Raw genomic sequence first — 18,703 nt, 5'->3', positions numbered from 1 at the left:
TTTTAGCTGAAGGAAAGTATCATAGCTGTGGTCAAAGATTTATATACAAAGTTGACCATCGTACCACTATTATAATGATCAAAAAAAAAAAAAAAAAAAAGATGGGGCCGGGTATGGTGGCTCATGACTATAATTCCAGCACTTTGGGAGGCTGAGGTAGGTGGATCACCTGAGGTCAGAAGTTCGAGACCAGCCTGGCCAACATGGTGAAACCCTGTCTCTACTAAAAACACAAAAATTAGCTGGGCACGGTGATGGGTGCCTATAATCCCAGCTATTTGGGAGGCTGAGGCAGGAGAATCTCTTGAATGTGGGAGACAGAGATTGCAGTGAGCCGAGACCATGCCATTGCACTCCAGCCTGGGCAACAAGAGCAAAACTCTGTCTTGAAAAAAAAAAAAGGTAGAAATCCTTCAATGTCCATCAAAAATAATGATGATGCATCCTCACAATGAAATATTAAGCAACCATTAAACTAGAAAGATTTTACGGTATTCTGTTAGATCAAAAATGCAGACTATAAAATAGGATGCAGAGCTCTGTGTCTGCTTAGATGCAGAGTCACTAGGGAATATTGCTCTCATCCCAACAATGAGAAAAAGCTGATTAATACACACAACCATAACTTTACTTTAACTCATCAAGAGCTACTAAGTAATCTGAATTCCACAGAGTCATACACCCATCCAAGGAGAGGCAGTACACATGAATATGAATGGCTTCAATTTTGTCAAAGCAAGGAGAAAGAGATGACTACCACACAAGTAGATAAGAGGAAGTCAGCTAAAAATTGAACAAATCCTTGAAGGTCAATATGGGATAGCCTCAAGCCTCAGACAGAAAGGAGTTTGTACTCACTCTCAAGCTTTTCTTTAGGGCCCCTCACTGGGTGCTCACAAGGAAGGCTGGGGACAGGGTAGGAGACCCAGGACCCTCTCTGCCACATAGACATGGAGGAGTTGATCAGCTGCTACTGGGAACAAGAACAAAGCCTTGCCTTCTTCCCCAAGACCCTCTCTTACAAAGCAAAGTCTTAACCCATTTATGCCTGAGGTTGTAATTTTTTGAATTTTTGCAATCAGACCTTGGTGATGACCTTGAGCAGTAGGATATAAATAACTTCCACAAGCTTAGCGTTCCAATAATGGAACACGAGGCATAAATGTGTTTAAGCTGCTGGAGGAATACAGAACACCTTCTGGCCCCTAGGACTGGGCAAAAGTCTATTGCTCTGGGAGGGCAACTGAAGCAAAACTGTTTGTCTCTGGGGGAGGTGTTGGGAAACCCTCACCCCAGACATAGGCAAAGAAACATTGCTGCTGAGGGAGAGCTAGAAGCAAAAATCTTCTGCCCCCTAGACGAGGAGCAGGAAACCTGCTTGTGCCCAGGATCTTGCACTGCTCAAAAGCAGAGGTCAGCTACTGCAGGAATGCTGAGAAACCCTTGACCCCCCAAGGTTCAGGCACAGGAGCCTTGCCTAAGACTGATACTGGACCAGGACAATGAAGAAACCCCATACTCTTATAAACAGCCATGCACAGAGAAACAAGCAGTAGAAGTCCATCCTTAGTGTAGGAGTAAGAGCATAGAGAAAGATCTACTTTGTGACACAGGTGTGCTGGGACAGCTAAAAGCTGAGGGTACAGAATGAATACTTAGAAAACTCCTCTGGCACATCAGGCTCTAAGCACATAGCAAGGGCAGTCATCCACTGAAGTCTGTGGTGCACCAAGGATAGTAATAGCAACAGTAAAATCTAAACTCAGCTCAACTTCTGATTAATTGACCCAGCCCCAACCTCTTCCACCCACACATACTGAAGGCCTGAAAGAAGAAGAGATGTGCCTATTCTCAAGCATACATAATATTTACCTTGGTCTTTCTGTTCTTACAGAAATAATGTTTAGCATTCAATTAAAATTGAGTCACACAAAAGTGAAAGGGGGCCGGGCACGGTGGCTCACGCCTGTAATCCCAGCACTTTGGGAGGCCAAGGCGGGCGGATCACAAGGTCAGGAGATCGAGACCATCCTGCCTAACATGGTGAAACCCCGTTTCTACTAAAAAATAGAAAAAATTAGCCGGGCGTGGTGGCGGGCGCCTATAGTCGCAGCTACTCAGGAGGCTGAGGCCGGAGAATGGTGTGAATCCAGGAGGCGGAGCTTGCAGTGAGCTGAGATCGCGCCACTGCACTCCAGCCTGGGCAACAGAGCCAGACTCCGTCTCAAAAAAAAAAAAAAAAGTGAAAGTGGGGGAAACAAAAATCATTGTCAAGAGATAAAGTAATTAATAGAACCATTCTCAGAAATGGCCCAGATATTACAACTATCAGGTAGGGACTTTAAAGTAACGACAATGAACATGTTAAAGGGATATGGAAAAGGTGAACATGCATGAACAGATGGGAGATTTTATCAACGTCTAATGCAAATCTGGTAAATAAAAACAAAATCAGACATGAAGAGCACCTTTGATGGGTTCATTTGCAGTCTAGATATAGCTGAGGAAAGAATTAGTAAACTCGAAGATATGCCAATAGAAATTATCCAAACCAAAACATAAAGAATAAAAAGGAGTGAAGCACATCCAGTATCCGTGGGATAACATAAAATGCTATAAAATAAAATGTAATTGGAGTCCCAGAAGAAGCCAGGCATTGTGGCTCATGCCTGTAATCTCAGCACTTTGGGAGGCCAAAGAAGGAGGATCACTTGAGGGCAGGAGTTCAAGACCAGCCTGGGCAACACAGCAAGATCCCATCTCTCTCTCTCTCTCTCTCTCTCTCTCTCTCTATATATATATATATATATATATATATATATATATATATTTTAAATTAACCAGGCATGGTGGTGTGTACCTATAGTCTGACTCAGGAGGCTGAGGCAGGAGAATCATTTGAGCCAGGAGTTTGAGGCTATAGTAAGCAGCTATGATCATGTCACTGCACTGAAGCCTGAGTGATAAGACCCTGTCTCAAAAAAAAAAAAAAAAAAGTTCCAAAGAAAAAGAGAAACAGGTTAAAAAAAATTAAAGATAATGGCTAAGAATTTTCCAAACTTAATGAAAGACAACAAGTTGCAGATCTAAGAAGCCCCGAGTCTCAAGAATACCTCTCTCCTTGGGAAAAAAAAAAAAAAGAATCTAGATACATCACAATCAAACTGCTGAAAACTGAAGATAAAGAAAATATACTGAAGTCAGTGAGAAGAAAGGAAACATTATGTGCAGAGGGACAATAATACAAATCACACAGTGATACAAATCAAAAACTATGTAAAGCATGAGACAAGGTACTGATATCTTTAAAATATCAAGAGAAAAAACCTGACAACCCAGAATTTTATGCCTGGTAAAAATACCTTTCAAAAATGAAGGTAAAATAAAGACCTTCAGACAACAAAAGCTGAGAATTTATTGCCCATAAACCTGTGTTACAAGGAACGTAAAGGAAGTTCTTCAGGCAGAAGGAAGATATCAAGTGGAAATTAGGATACACACATACAAAAATAAAGAAGCTGGAAATGAAATCATAAAGGTAAATATTAAATGTAAATTTCTTTAATCACTTTTAAATAGTATATAGGATATGCATACTTTTTTAAAAAGCTAGCATGATACATAAAAAACTTTAGAAAAACATACAGCAACATTTTAACTGACCTTTTTTCTAAGTAGAAGGATTGCAAATTATTTCATTTTAATCTTGATGCTGATTTGCATTTAAAAATTTTTCTACAATGAACCTATATTACATTTTATGCTAAAAAGTCTAATTTTATTCTTACATTCTGTTTCTATCATACATATTTCAAGAGCTGTGGGGTTACAGAAATTTTATAAGCTAATTGTTAGAGGAAATAATACCTAGAAAATGAATTTTCTGTTATGAAAAGCTTTCTCTACTTTTTATGTCTTACCATATGGGAAAGAAGAAGAGACACTAAAAAGATAAGAAGAGCTGTTTTCTCTGACGCATAAACCAATAATAATAGATTGAATTCTTTAGAACATGAATAACGACTGAATAAAAACCTTTTATAGTACTGTTGATTACTGGGTGATGCCCTGGAGCTACAGCCATAAACTTTTCTTGAAAGTCTCTTTATTTTAAGAAAATGTCCAGGGTAGATTAAAAGATTACTCTCTACATAGCCTAGAAAGAGAACCAGGACTCGACAATATCTAAATATTAGTGAGAACAGTATCTATTTGCATCAAAATCTCTTTTGTAAAATTTAACCTTGCTTTAACTTCTACATAAATATTTAAATGTTGCATAAAAACTAGCTAGGTTTTCTCCTTAGCTTTGGTAGTAAAGTAGCATTTTACTACAGAAAGAACAATTTAGCGCAAACATATACTGTTCTTCTTTTGACTTGGTTAATCAAGGCTATGGGAAGCCAAGATTTAGAATTCAAGTCCAGAATCCAGGTACCACCATCTATACGACAGTTACTGAAAGGATAAGAGACAATGTGTGTAAAGACATAATGTAAGTACATAGTAAGCAGTTAATAAATAGCAACTATAGCAATCTGGGGAAAATAAATAAATGTATTTTTAAAATAACAGCTATTATTGGCTACTGAAGTGAATCAAAGATGCATGAGGATACCTTTATTGCCATCAACAAGTTAATACTTTACAAACAGCAGTGCCAGAATCCATTGACACCTGTTTACTAACATGTTTACCACACTAGTGAGTGAAGTACTCAGGTTCCAGCACTTTGAGCAACTGTCTCCTCATCTTGCCAGGGGAATTTCTTGCACATAGAAATGGGATGGTCAAAGTGGGGAAAGAAAAATGACTGCTAATGCAGTTGGTGTATTTTTATACACACACACACACACACACACACACACACACACACACACATGCAAATTCTCCTAAAGTTCTAGTAGGAAAAGTACCTCTTACAGAGGCAAAAAAAATGGACATTTTGACTTGGAAAATTTTTAAAAGTCATAAAAAGCTATTTAATTATGTACCACACTGATTTTTCCCCCACCCAATATTTTAACCACTACATTAGGGAAATTTTGGTGTTGATGCTGTAACCTCAATATTGAATCATCTCTGTCTTGTATCCCAGAATATAATTCAGCTGTTTGGCTACAACAGTCATGTCTCTTTAGAAAGGTCAAAAGTGTAATAAAAATAGTTAAAGGATATTTTACCTTTTGCATTTACTTTTAACAAAAGGTATCAAATTAAACACGGCTCACACCTCTTTAGTTGATTTTACCAAGTTCTTGAAACTGGAAGATTCAGAATTTTAATTTTTGCCTACTACAGCTGGAGGCAGGGAGAATCATTCAAAGAAAAAAAATAATTTGTTCTCAATTTTTTTTTGTTTGTTTAACAGTAGCTTTCATTTTCAGGGACACTCTCAAAATTTTTGCAGAGCCAGGATAAGATGTAGTGGTTTGAGGTGAGGGCAGAGTAACAGACTCCAGGGCTCAAGCTGTTAACCAAAGATATACTGCCTCTCAAACATGGGAGGTAAGATTCAAGGAGAGGAAATATTTACATTCACAAGGAATGTTTGAAAAGAATAAATCAAAGCAGGATGATGAAGTAAGGAGAGAATGTAAGAGGACAAAATTCCTCACTTCCCCACCAAAAACAACAACAAAAAGAGTCTTGCTGAGGGATATGTTAAATAGCTTTTGTTCTCTTATAAAACTGTGAGAGAAGAAGAACATCATGGCATTAAGAACACAGTGTGATACATGAGGCAAAGTGTCCCCATGCAGAGAAGGGGACAAAAAACGGAACAAAGCTGTCTGGCATGTGAAAAGACAAAGACTATAGGGAGAGAAAGAGGCAAATAAACAAGGGGGAGTGAACCAAAAAACAGATCAATGGAACAGGAGATTGAGTAACAGGAGAGATTGAATGGGGAGGAGCAAAGGTGGCTGTAGAGAGAGGGGCCCAGTCAGGTAGTGGGCAGATGTGTGCTGGAGTTTCCTCTTCCCACATTCCCAGACCCAAATTGGGGAGCTCTAGAAAGATAGGGCAAGCACTCTCCAGAATCTTATTCTTTTTTTCACTGTTCAATCTCCAGCATCTAACATTGCCTGACATATTTGTCAAATGAATAAGTGACACATGTAGAAAAGAGAAAGAAGCTGAGTCAGCTGAGAAAATGCCACATGCCTCATGGCATCTGTTATTAAACTGTGAGTTGGCAGAAAGGATACCAAAGAACTGAGCTCTGCTTATAGCATGGCCAAGTGATGCTTACCTTAGGGCCAAGTTTGGTTTCCCTGTTGCAGGACCAGTAAAGAACCTGAGTAAAACAGGCGGTCACCAAACCCAGGGTAACTGAGTAGTAAGGGAGTGGCTGAGCGTGGTTGTACTTAAAAGCCCCTGTCTCCATGTCTCTCCCCAAATTCCAAACACATGTTTAGATGTTTGAATGTCTCATCATCTAGGGTCTCTCCTTTGAGATGATTTCTACACAGTTTTTCACAAAATACAAATAACCAACCAAGGCTTTGAATGTGCTCAACATCACTAACATCTAGGGAAGAATTGTTCTATTAGCAACAAGTAGAGGGGTCTTCATGGCAAATGGACTCAGAACAAAAAGAGACTCCCCAAAGCCCTACATAAAACCATGATCAAAGAGCAATGGATTCAGTCAAGGGAGATGGAGTCAGGTTGGTTGCAAAGCCCCAGACAATTCATCCCACTTCACTGAGAATCCCTAAAGTGGAAGATGAAGGTGGGGTAGAGAAGCAAAGATGAGTCAAATATTGTCTTGTCTAACCACCCTGCCCTGGATAGATATATGATGCTCAAAATGGAAAAATACACTTAGGGGTTAGACAGACATGGTTACATAAAGTTTAAAAAAAAAAAAAAAAAAAAAAAAAAGGAAAGTATCAATTTCCAGTGTTTGGTTCCACATGAAGAGCTCAGAAGTTGCCACTCATTCTAACAAGAAGTAAAATGCTGAACAAACTGAAAAAAAGTCAGCAACTCTTACATTAGTAAGAGATGTGAGATTACAGGGAAAACCACTGTTCCCAAAATTGGACAGACAGGTAGATACAGAGAATCACAACATAGGGAGCAGAAACCTTCACAGGAACTAGTGGTGTGTTAGGAAAACCTGACCTTAATTGATGAATTGCTGGAGGCTAGGTGTGGACAAGTCTGAAGGTTAAAATCACCAAGGGGGATCTAGTCATAGGGAGTCCCCCATGCTTTTGTGACTTTTCCTTCCAGGAGCTTGACCAGGTTCTCAGAGTAAATACCAGAAAAAGAAATTCCCTTGTATTTCCACCAGGAGGAGGGGAAAAGAACCACTTCGACATATACCAGAGTATTCTGTTCTTAACAAGATCTACCTTCAGGAGAAACTAGTAGGCCAGAGCCTGACCTGCTGGGGTTTTACTTACAGCCTAACCAACCTGGGGGAGGGAAAATACCCAACTCCACCCCTTTCTAGCCATCTTGTTCCACCTAAATGAGGAGAGAAGAAATTAAGAAACACTTGTGAAGTTCACAGTCTGGAGGCATAACTTCATTAACCAACTGAGACCTAATCACAGGGCTCTAGTATGCATCTCCTCCCCCGACACACCTCCCACCACACTACTGAAGACCTATATACAGCAGTTCCTTTTACTCAGGACATCATGTCCAGATATCAAGAAAAAATTACAAGGCATAATAAAAGGCAAAAACCCAAGCAAAACAAAACACAGCTTGAAGAGACACAGCAAGGACCTTGGAATTGTCACACAGGAATTTAAAATAACTATGATTAATGTGCTAAGGTCTGTAATGGATACAGTAGTTAGCATGCAAGAACATATGGGCAATATAAGCAGAAAGATGAAAATCCTAAGACAGAACCACAAAGAAATGATAGAGATAAAAAATACTGTAACAGAAGTGAAAAATACCTTTGATAGGTTTATAAGTAGACTGGACATGGTTGAGGAAAGAATCTGAGTTTGAGGAAATATGAATAGAAACTTCCAAAACTAAAAATCAATGAGAAGAAATACTCAAATAAAACCACAAATGGCAGAAAAAGAATAAAAGACAAAAACAGAAAAAAGGAAAAATTGCAACAAATAGAAAATAGTAACAAATATGGTAAATATCAATTGAATGGAATAGTAACAAATATGGTAAATATCAACTGGATGGAATATCAATTCCATATCAATTGATATGGTAAATATCAATTCCATATCAATTGATACAGTAAATATCAATTGGATGGAAATATCAATTTATTTCCACCAATAAAAACTTTGACCATCAATGGTCTAAATGTATCCATTAAAAGACAGAGACTATCAGAGTGGATCAAAAAACAAGACCCAACTATATGTTGTCTACAAGAAACTGACCCACTTTAAATATAAAGATACATACAGATTAAAACTAAATGAATGGAGAAAGATATACCATTCTTATAATAATCAAAAGAAGGTAGGAGTACCTATATTAATTTCAGACAGAGCAGACTTCAAAACAAAAAAAGTTATCAGGGATAGAGAGACATTACATAATGATATAGGGGTTAATTCTCCAAGAAGACATAATGATCCTTAATGTGTATGCACCTAACTACAGAGTGTCAAAATATGCGAAGCAAAAACTGATAAAACTGCAAGGAGTCATAGATGAATCCATAATTATAAATGGAGATGTCAACAGCCTGCTATCAGAAACAAACAGACCCAGCAGGTAGAAAATCAGTAAGGACACAGTTAAATTCAACAACATCATCAATCCACAGGATATAACTGACATCTATAGGCTACTTCATCCAGCAATAGCAGAATATGCATTCTGCTCAAGCTCACATAGAACATTCACCAAGATAGAACACATTCTGGGCCATAAAAAACACCTTAACAAATTTAAAAGAATAGAAATTATACAATGTTTGCTCTCAGACCACAATGGAATTAAACCAGAAATCAATAATAAAAGACAACTGGAGGCCGGGTGCAGTGGCTTACACCTGTTATCCCAGCACTTTGGGAAGCCAAGGTGGACGGATCACCTGAGATCAGGAGTTCGAAACCAGCGTAGCCAACAGAGTGAAACCCTGTCTCTACTAAAAACACAAAAGTGAGCCATGCGTGGTAGTGTGCTCCTGTAATCCCTGCTACTCAGGAAGCTGAGGCAGGAGGATCACTTGAACCTGGGAGGCAGAGGTTGCAGTGAGCTGAGATTGCACCACTGCACTCCAGCCTGGGTAACAGAGCAAGACTCTGTCTCAAAAAAAAAAAAAAAAAAAAAGACTACTGGAAAACCCCAAAATACATGGAAATCAAACAACACACTTCTAAATAACACATGGGCCAAGAAAAAAATCTCAAGAGACATTTAAGAATATTTTTAACTAAGTTAAAATAAGAACAAAACTTATCAAAATTTGTGGGATGCCATGAAAGCAGTGCTTAGAGGAAAATTTACAGCATAACTACATACGTAGGAAAAAAACATCTAAAATCAATTAACTAAGCTTCCACCTTAGGAAACTAAAAAAAGAAGAGCAAACTAAATCCAAAGTAAGAAGAAGAAAATAAATAATAAAAATTAGAGCAGAGAGCAATGAAATTACAAACAGGAAATCAATTTTAAAAATAAATGAAACAAAAAACTGGTTCTTTGAATCAATTAATAAAATTGATAAACCTCTAGCCAGACTAAGAAAAAAGAGGTAGGGCACAAATTACTAATATCATAAGCGAAAGAGGCGACACCCCTACAGATCCCATGGATACTAAAAGGATAATAAAGAAATAGTATGAACAACTCTGTGCCCACAAAATTGATAACCTAGATGAAATGGACCAAATCATTGAAAGGCACAATCTACCAAAACTCACACAAGAAAAAACAGACAATCTAAATAGGCCTATATTTATTAAGTACATTGAATCAATAATTAATACCCTTCCAAAATAGAACCAGGCCAGGATAGGTTCACTGGTGAATCTGACCACATATTTAATTCTCTATGATAATTGGTATAATTTCTAAAAGAGAAACTCTCTTTTTTAGAAAATAAAAGCAGAGGGAATACTTCCTAACTCATTCTATGAGGTATCACCATAATACCCAAACAAGACAAAGATATTATAAGAAAAGAAAACAACAAACCAATATTTTTCATGAGCCAGATGCTAAAAATCTTCAGCAAAATGTTAGCAAATTAAATCCAACAACGTATAAAAAGAATTATACACTCCAACTAAGTTGGATTTATACTCAGTATGCAAGGCTGGTTAAAAATTTGAAAGTCAACCTAGCCGGGCGAGGTGGCAGGCGCCTGTAGTCCCAGCTACTCGGGAGGCTGAGGCAGGAGAATGGCGTGAACCCGGGAGGCGGAGCTTGCAGTGAGCCGAGATCCGGTCACTGCACTCCAGCCTGGGCCACAGCGCAAGACTCCGTCTCAAAAAATAAATAAATAAATAAATAAATAAATAATAAATAAAAATTTGAAAGTCAAACAAACAAACAAAAACACCAAAATTTGAAAGTCAATTAATGTCACCTACCACATCACAGGCTAAAGAAGAGAAATCACATGACCATATCAATAGATGCAGGAAAAGCATCTGACAAAATGCAACACCCATTCATGATAAAATCTCTCAGTAAATTCTCAATGATAAAGAATATTTACAAAAAATATACAGCTAATGTCATAATGGTGAGAGACTATATGCTTTTCCCCTAAGATGAGGAACAAAGTAAGGATGTACCCTCTTATCATTCCCTTTTGACATTATATGGAAGTCCTACCTAATGCAATAAGGTAAGAAAAGGAAGTAAAAGGTACACTGATTGGGAAGGAAGAAATAAAACTGTCTTTGTTTGCAGATGACATGATTGTCTTTGTAGAAAATCTGAAAGAATTGAAAATAAAAAACCATTCCTATAACTAATAATCTATTATAATAAGGTTGCCAGTACAAGGTTTATATACAATAGTCGATTTGCTTTCCCACATACCAGCAATGAACGAGTGGCATTTGAAATTAAAAACACAATACCATTTATGTTAGCACCATAAAAATGAAACAAGTGTAAATCTAACAAAACATGTACAAGATCTGTGTGAGGAAAATCATAAAACACTAATGAAAGAAATCAAAGAAGAACTAAATAGATGAAGAGTTATCCCATGCTCGTAAATAGGAAGACTCAATATTGTCAATGTCTGCTTTTCTCAACTTTATCTATATTCAATGCAATTCCAATCAAAATCCCAGCAAGTTATTCTGCAGATACTGACAAACTGATTGCAAGGTTTATACGTGGAGGCAAAAGACTCAAAATAGCCAACACAATATTGAAGGAGCAGAACAAAGTTGGAAGACTGACACTACTTGACTTCAGGACTTATTATAAAGCTAAAGTAATCAAGACAGTGTGGTACTGGCACAAGAACAGACTAATTGATCAATGGATTATAACAGAGAGCCTAGCAACAGACCCACATAAATATAGTCAACTGATCTTTGACAAAGGAACTAAGGGAATACAATGAAGAAAAGGTAGTCTTTTTAACAAATGGTGCTGGAACAACTGGACATTTGCGTGCAAAAAAAAATGAATTCAAACACAGACTTCATACACCTCACAAAAAGTGACTCAAAATGTATCATAATTCTAAATGTAAGACACAAAACTGCAAAACTTCTAGAAGATAACATAGAAAATCTAGATGACTCTAGGTTTGACAATGACTTTCTATATGACATCAAAGGGCATGATTCATGAGAGAAAGAATTGATAATCTGTACATCATTAAAATTTAAAATTTCTACTTTGCAAAAGATACTGTCAAGACAACAAAAGGACAAGCCACAGACAGGAATAAAATATTTGCAGAAGACATATTTGATAAAAGACTGTTATCCAAAATATACAAAGAACTCTGAAAACTTAACAATAAGAAAGCCATCTGATTTAAAAATGGACCAAAGATCTTGACAAACATCTTACTAAAGAAAATATATAGATGGAACAATAAGCGTATGTCATCAGGGAAATACAAACTAAAACAACATTGAGATACCACTACATATTAATTACAATGGCCAAAATCCAGAACACAGACAACAACAAATGTTGGCAAGGTTTTGGAGCAACAGAAATTCTCATTCATTGCTGCTGGGAATGCAAAACGATACAGCCACTTTGGAAGACAATTTGGCTGTTTCTTACAAAACTGAAAATATTCTGACTCTACAATCCCACAATTGTGCTCCTTGGTATTTACACAAAGGAGCTGAAAACTTATGTCCACACAAAAACCTGCACATGGATGTTTACTGTAGCTTTATTATTACCAAACCGGGAAGCAACCAAGATATCCTCCACTGGGTGAATGGATAAATAAACTTCAATAGATCTAGACCACATTTTGGTCATTATTCAGCACTAAAAAGAAATGAGCTATGAAATCATGAAAAGACATGGAAGAAGCACAAATACATATTGCTAAGTGAAAGAAGCCAATCTGAAAAGGCTACATACAATATGATTCTAACTATATGACATTCTGGAAAAAGCAAAACTATAGAGATAGTGGAAAGATTAGTGGTTGTCAGGGCTTGGGGCAAGGGAGTGATGAACAGACAGAGAACAGAGCATTTTTAGGCAGTGAAAATACTCGGTATGATACTACAATCGTGGATACATTTGTCATTATACATTTGTCCAAACCCATGGACTATACAATATCAACAGTGAATCCTCATGGAAACCATGGACTTTGGGTGACAGTGAGGTGTCAATGTAGGTTCAACAGATGTAACAAATATTCACTCTGGTAAGGAATGCTGATAATGAGAGAGGCTATGCATGTGTGTGGGCAGGAGGTACATGGGATATCTCTGAACCTTCCTCTCAATTTTGCTAAATTGAACCTAAAACTGCTCTTTAAAAAAATGAGCCTTTAAAAACAACAAAAAAGAGGGTATCACTGAGAGATGTGATGCTCATTCTTGGGAGGCAGGAGAGAGGACTAGTGGTAACAGACTAGGGGACGAATTGAGGTGAAACAGGCCTCAAAAAGATTCTAGATATTCGAGTGCCTTTCTTCTTGGAATGGCAATATTTATACATTTTGATCTCTTCCCAAGGCACCAGGACAGAAGTGATTTGCTCTTTTGAACCATTCCATCCATTTTCTCTCAGTTTATCTCATCACCATGGCAATGAGGCAAGGACCTTGTTTTTATGTGTCTGGACTAGCATCCTCCCTGGTTACTTTAAAAAGGCATGACAGTGTTTACATGTAACCTCTAGAGGAATGTCTTCCCTAAAATGGGACTCAATGGAATAAGCAAAGCATTAGGAGAAACAGTCTCTGGATTTTATCTTCATTTTGCCATCTGAGAAAGATGATTTGAGACTCCAGTTTCTGTTCATTAATGGAGACAGGCAGGCTACCCACTTGGTTCACAAAATATGACTGAGGAATATGAGACGACTAATTGCTTTGCTTAAGGCAGAACAACTGTGTGGCTATGGCAGAGACTGCTAATTGTTCACCCCATATCTATTCACCCTTCCTTCCTTAGAAACAAAACCAAGATTTTATTCAAGGGTCCAATGTATTAACCAAGACAATGCATTCCCTGTTTTCCTTGGGTACAGATACGGTCAATGAGAGACACGTGGATAGGTTGTATCTTCTAGGAAGACTCCTTAAAGGCGACCGACTCAACTCAGCAATGTGTTCCCTTTGGCCTCCCTGATTCCCCTTCTGGTTGGAGCTTTAGTGATCAGTTTGCACCATGAAATGACACTGAGAATGAAAGTCCCCTGCTAAGGATGGTAGAGCAGAACGATAAAGGAATCTCAGTTCTCTACTGACCCTGCAGTGCTGCCATGTCCTCCCGGGACTGCCTGTCTCCAGAATTCTTTTATATATAAGAGAAATAACCTTCTGTCTCGTTTAAGCCAAACACAATTCTTGATGGATCCACGCTCAACCTTATGAATGGCTCACTGATAGGTTCACCCCAACATTTGCAGGGTTCAGGCCAGGAGTATAGGTGGAAATCCCCAGCCTGTGGTTCATTCCTTTTCCTTTCCCCTTTTGCTCTGTCCCATTAGGTGGATATCTGAGCTCACACTTTTAAGCTTAAGTCCCTGTGCTAACATTGCCCCTTGGCCACTCTTCAGGCCTAGGCTCTATGTATGTCCTGTTGGGAGGACGCATCCCAGGAGGAGGCAGCTATAGGCTCTAGAAGTGAGCTCAGAGCATTCAGGCAGGAATCGAGGACCCTAGGAATCCAGGGTATGGCCCAGAAGTCAAGGAAGGTTTAGGCAGGTGGCATGTTCCTTTGGCCCTGTGATCTCCTCACTCTGTGGAAAGAAGTGTGGCCCTTTAAGTCGTAAGACCTAGGACAGGGGCCCTAGTTGTCAGAGCCTAGAGGCAATACCACTGGCTTCTCTCCCTTGCACCTCCTAATGGCTGCCTTTACACAATTTACACATTGACAGTGCAGCAAAATGTGGTTTAGTCCAGTTAACTACTTGTTATGACAGCCTTGGTAAGATTATCTTTTAGGGTCTGGAAGTATAGTTTGAAATGTGTTGTTTTCCTGCTCCTACCTTCTCTCTTCCATAAGACAGTACAATGGAAAGCTGATTAAGAATGACTCTCTGCCAGGCTTTTCTTTAGTAAGTTGTTATTAGGATGGCTCAGCAAAAGTTTATCAATCAACTACAGTATCAGTGTGAGTGTCCTGAGTGGACTGAAGGAGGAGTCTCCAAATCCTCAGTCTCTATCACCTGTTTGAGTAAACTCTCCAAGAGGCACTTAGCTGATTGATCTGCACAAGCATTGAGCCCTGGGAGTGTGGTAGAGTCAGCTATGAATTCTGATTGCCTCCAACTGGAATAGGGACGGTTCCTCTAGGAAAATCATACAGGAGCAGGTGGAGATTCAGCCCATGAGAAGTGTGCCACTGAAATGACCCAAGTCTGGGCCCCAAATGCAGCTGGACACCTTTTTCTGTTACTCAGGAAGCTCTCCACTCAGCCCAGGGTAGCAAGAACTGAGATCTGCTGTGACAGTGCCTGACACCAGGATCCACCCCTTCAGCTCATATCCCCACATATAATGACTTTGATTCCTGTGAGAACTCTCTCTTCTCCACCGCCTAACTGATAGGACCGGTAAAGCCAGCTTCACAAACATGAAAATATCTGAACAGTTGACTGCCTCTGTGCATCTTGGAAACTTGCTTCATTTAGTTCAGTGATTCTAAACCTTATTTTGGATTACAGATCTCTATGTTCTCTATGCTGTATAATTACCACAGGACTTCAGTGCTCACCCACACATCTGAGGACTGCTGGAGCCCCTTTCAAACAGTAAAGTATAATCACAAGAACATTGAGTGAATAATCTAAGATGCATGTACTTCTAGCTTCATCTTTCTATCTATATTTTACTAGTTTGCTCACAGGATGTATTACACAAACACACACATACATATTAGGACGTTTTGACATCTTAAAAACCTTTCTGGCTGGGGAAAGCCTGGCCTTCCTGGGCCTAGGCAATTCTTAGAGATAATAAAGGGTCCCGCCAGGAGCATGCTTTTAACATGCAAACTACATGATCCAGAGCCATATCTCCCCTGTTTGGCCTGTACTCTCAAAGAGCAGTATTCCTCTACCTTAATCATTCTGGGGCTAGACCAGGCAACTAGGGGTGACCTCTATAGTTTAGAACGTGTTCTAAATTTTAGGCTGTATCCTTAGCACTGATTCCCAGCAGGAGCTCAATGATATATGTGACATGATGATATGAATGAATGGTTTCTGATAGCCAAAGCCTCCTTTAGTCACTGAACTGGTGATGAAAGATGTTCTCAGATGACTATTCAGGGAACTTGCTGAAATAGTCTTTGTTCTTCTTCCTGCATTTAGAAATAGTCTTTAGACATATGTGCTGCCAGTACACACATAATGAATCAGATTACATTTTTTTATGAGAAAGGATGAAAAAAATCTTCCATTTTTATGGTCAGAGAAACCCAGACTATTATACCCGGCTCATTTCTCATTAATAAAACAGAAAATCTTTTGCCTTCTCATCTGAGCTCTTCAAATTAATCTAAGGTCTGATTGTCCCAAAGCATTACTATATACAGCAACATCATTTGTATCACAGAATTGGAAATGACATACATAGCTAACCAGAGTGATGGTTAAATAAACTATGACATGCTCAACAGATGGAATCTTCTGCAGCCTTTGACAATGGTGTCTACAATACAATCTGAGGTTAAGAGTGAAACATAAAATTATATATGTGATATGACTGCCATCATGCAACATATATGAAATAGAAAGAGATACTACTGAATATTAATAGTGTCTGTTTATCTGTTAAGACTGTGAATGATTTTCTTTCTACTTCTCTGAATTTTTCAGCTTTTTCTCTAATGATCTTTAATATTTTACACTCACAATGAAAATCAACATCAATAAATCATTGAATTGTTAATTGAAAACATTTTGTTGGCTGGGCGTGGTGGCTCATGGCTGTAATCCCAGCACTTTGGGAGGCCAAGGAGGGCGGATCACTTGAGGTCACGAGTTCAAGACCAGCCTGGCCAATATGGTGAAACCCTGTCTCTACTAAAAATACAAAAATTAGCCAGGCATGGTGGTGCATGCCTGTAGTCCCAGCTACTTGGGATCCTGAAGCAGGAGAATCGCTTGAACTCAGGAGGCAGAGGTTGCAGTAAGCCAAGATCACGCCACTGCACTGCAGCCTGGGTGACAGAGCAAGACTCCATTTCCAGAAAAAAAAAAAAAAAATCTTGTTATTTTCTGCTTTAAAACTTGATACTGGGTATTTTCACCTAAAAGAGCTGAATTGATACTGGGTGTTTTCACCTAAAAGAGCTGTATTGAGATGTATAGAGAAAACCCTACAGTGAAACCAACAGAAAGCAGTGATGGAAACACAGAGAATTCTCTAGTCTAGCAACTGCCTGTGTAATAATAATAATCGCTGACATTCACTAAGCTCTTACTATATGCCAGGCATCTTCCACACATTTTTAAAATATCTTCATAAAAGCTGTAGGAGATAGGTATTACTGTCACTTGCATTGTATAGATGAAGCTGAGACTTAGAGTGGTTAATTCATTGCTAGTAAGTGGAGGAGTCAGAGACTTTGATTCCAGCAGTCTGTCTCCATGGTCTGCCAGTTTCTCACTATGTCTCTGCTCCCCCCAGTGTAAAAGGAGAGGCTTTGGGGGAAAAGAGCACAGTCCTAAGCCATCTTTCCTTTCACGCAAAGATTCTTGTGTTGAACAAAGGCATGGCCTCCATGTCTATTTTCAGACTGAAAAGGAGATTCTGTTTAGGTAAGTCCTCGGACAACTCCTACCCATCAGTGGAGACGGTCACTAGTAACCACTTATTCAACATGTTGTCTCAAGGCTCTAATTAGAGCGTGGTTCACATATTGCCCATCTTTGCACATAAATCTATTGCTTTAGGTGCTAAAAGCTCATCATAGCCAAACTTTGCAGACCCAGACCAACCTGAGAACAAAGGTCACTCTCTACTTGCCAGCACGATTATAGGCACTCTTTCTTCATGTGCTTATAGAAAGCAGTTTCATCCTGCAAATGCTGGCCAACTCAATATGCTCAGCCGACACCATGAGGGCATATGAGTGCTTTGAGGCCCTCTGTTGAGTGGTCTCATTTTCTCTGCACAGAAACTACTAGTGTAACGTTTCCATGAGTGATGGGCGGGGGAGAGGTTTCACTACAAGAGAATTTCAGAACAGGAGTAGGATACCTGGAGAGAGTCCAGTCCTTTTGGAGTCAAGTAGAGTCAAGTGTGTCACTAAAATGAAGCAAGTCCCTCTTCTGCTACTCCAGAGAATCACGAATGGGGCAGTGGGGAAACACAGAAACAGATTCCATGAAATCAGCCATGCAAGATTAGTCTGAAGGTAATGACACTGGGCTTAAAGGAAATCCATTACAAATGAAACTTATAACTCAAAACAAATGTGCCAATGGGCAAAATTTAATGAGCAAAAGGAAATTAATAGAGATAAATCTTATAAATATGGCCCAATTGTTAGGGCAAATGCTTGAGAAGATTGCTATGGGGTTATGAGTCCACCTCATTGTGCTGTTTCTATGTCCTGGCCCCTGAGGGACAGCTCTCTGTCATGCCCATTCACTTACTTTCTCTGGATCCGGACCACAGGATCAGCAAGCAGGTCAGTGACGTCAAGCTTTCTCCCCTTCTCAATAACATCCGGATGCTTGCGAACAAACAGCCACCCGATATGGGAGAAGAAGAAGCCCCGGCGGGCATTGTGGGGGTCAGCATCCGTCTCTGAGTACTTGTGGTGGGCTCGGTGGTCCCTGGACCACTCGAAGATGTCATTCTGCAGAGAGAATGAGAGCCTGAGTGAAGAGACGAACCGCACCGCCAGGCGTCCTCCTGGGAATCTTCCCAGCCTCCCCTCCCCCACCAGTCCTCACTGCTGGTTTCACATTCCTCCTATCTTCAACCCACAGTTCCTCAACCTCAAGTTCAATCCCCTGTGGTCTGGAGTGGTTTCCATCAGAACAAGAGTAAATCTTCACTTAGCAGGGATCTCAGCTTATGTGTGGGACGTAACCACTGCAGGAAGTTCAGGCT

At 39.3% G+C, this 18,703-nt stretch overlaps 1 protein-coding gene across 1 annotated transcript in view; it reads right to left on the bottom strand.

Moving 5' to 3' along the window:
- Positions 1 to 18,703, bottom strand: part of SCD5 (stearoyl-CoA desaturase 5) — a 171,344-nt gene that overhangs the window by 32,571 nt on the left and 120,070 nt on the right. Inside the window, 1 exon segment of the mRNA NM_001193798.1 lies at positions 18,241 to 18,446. Coding sequence (NP_001180727.1) covers positions 18,241 to 18,446 — 206 coding nt within the window.

Source organism: Macaca mulatta, chromosome 5, assembly GCF_049350105.2.
Source record: "Macaca mulatta isolate MMU2019108-1 chromosome 5, T2T-MMU8v2.0, whole genome shotgun sequence".
Taxonomy (NCBI): Eukaryota; Metazoa; Chordata; class Mammalia; order Primates; family Cercopithecidae; genus Macaca; species Macaca mulatta.
Note: the sequence above shows the minus strand (reverse complement) of the source record. Positions and strands in the feature narration are given on the sequence as shown.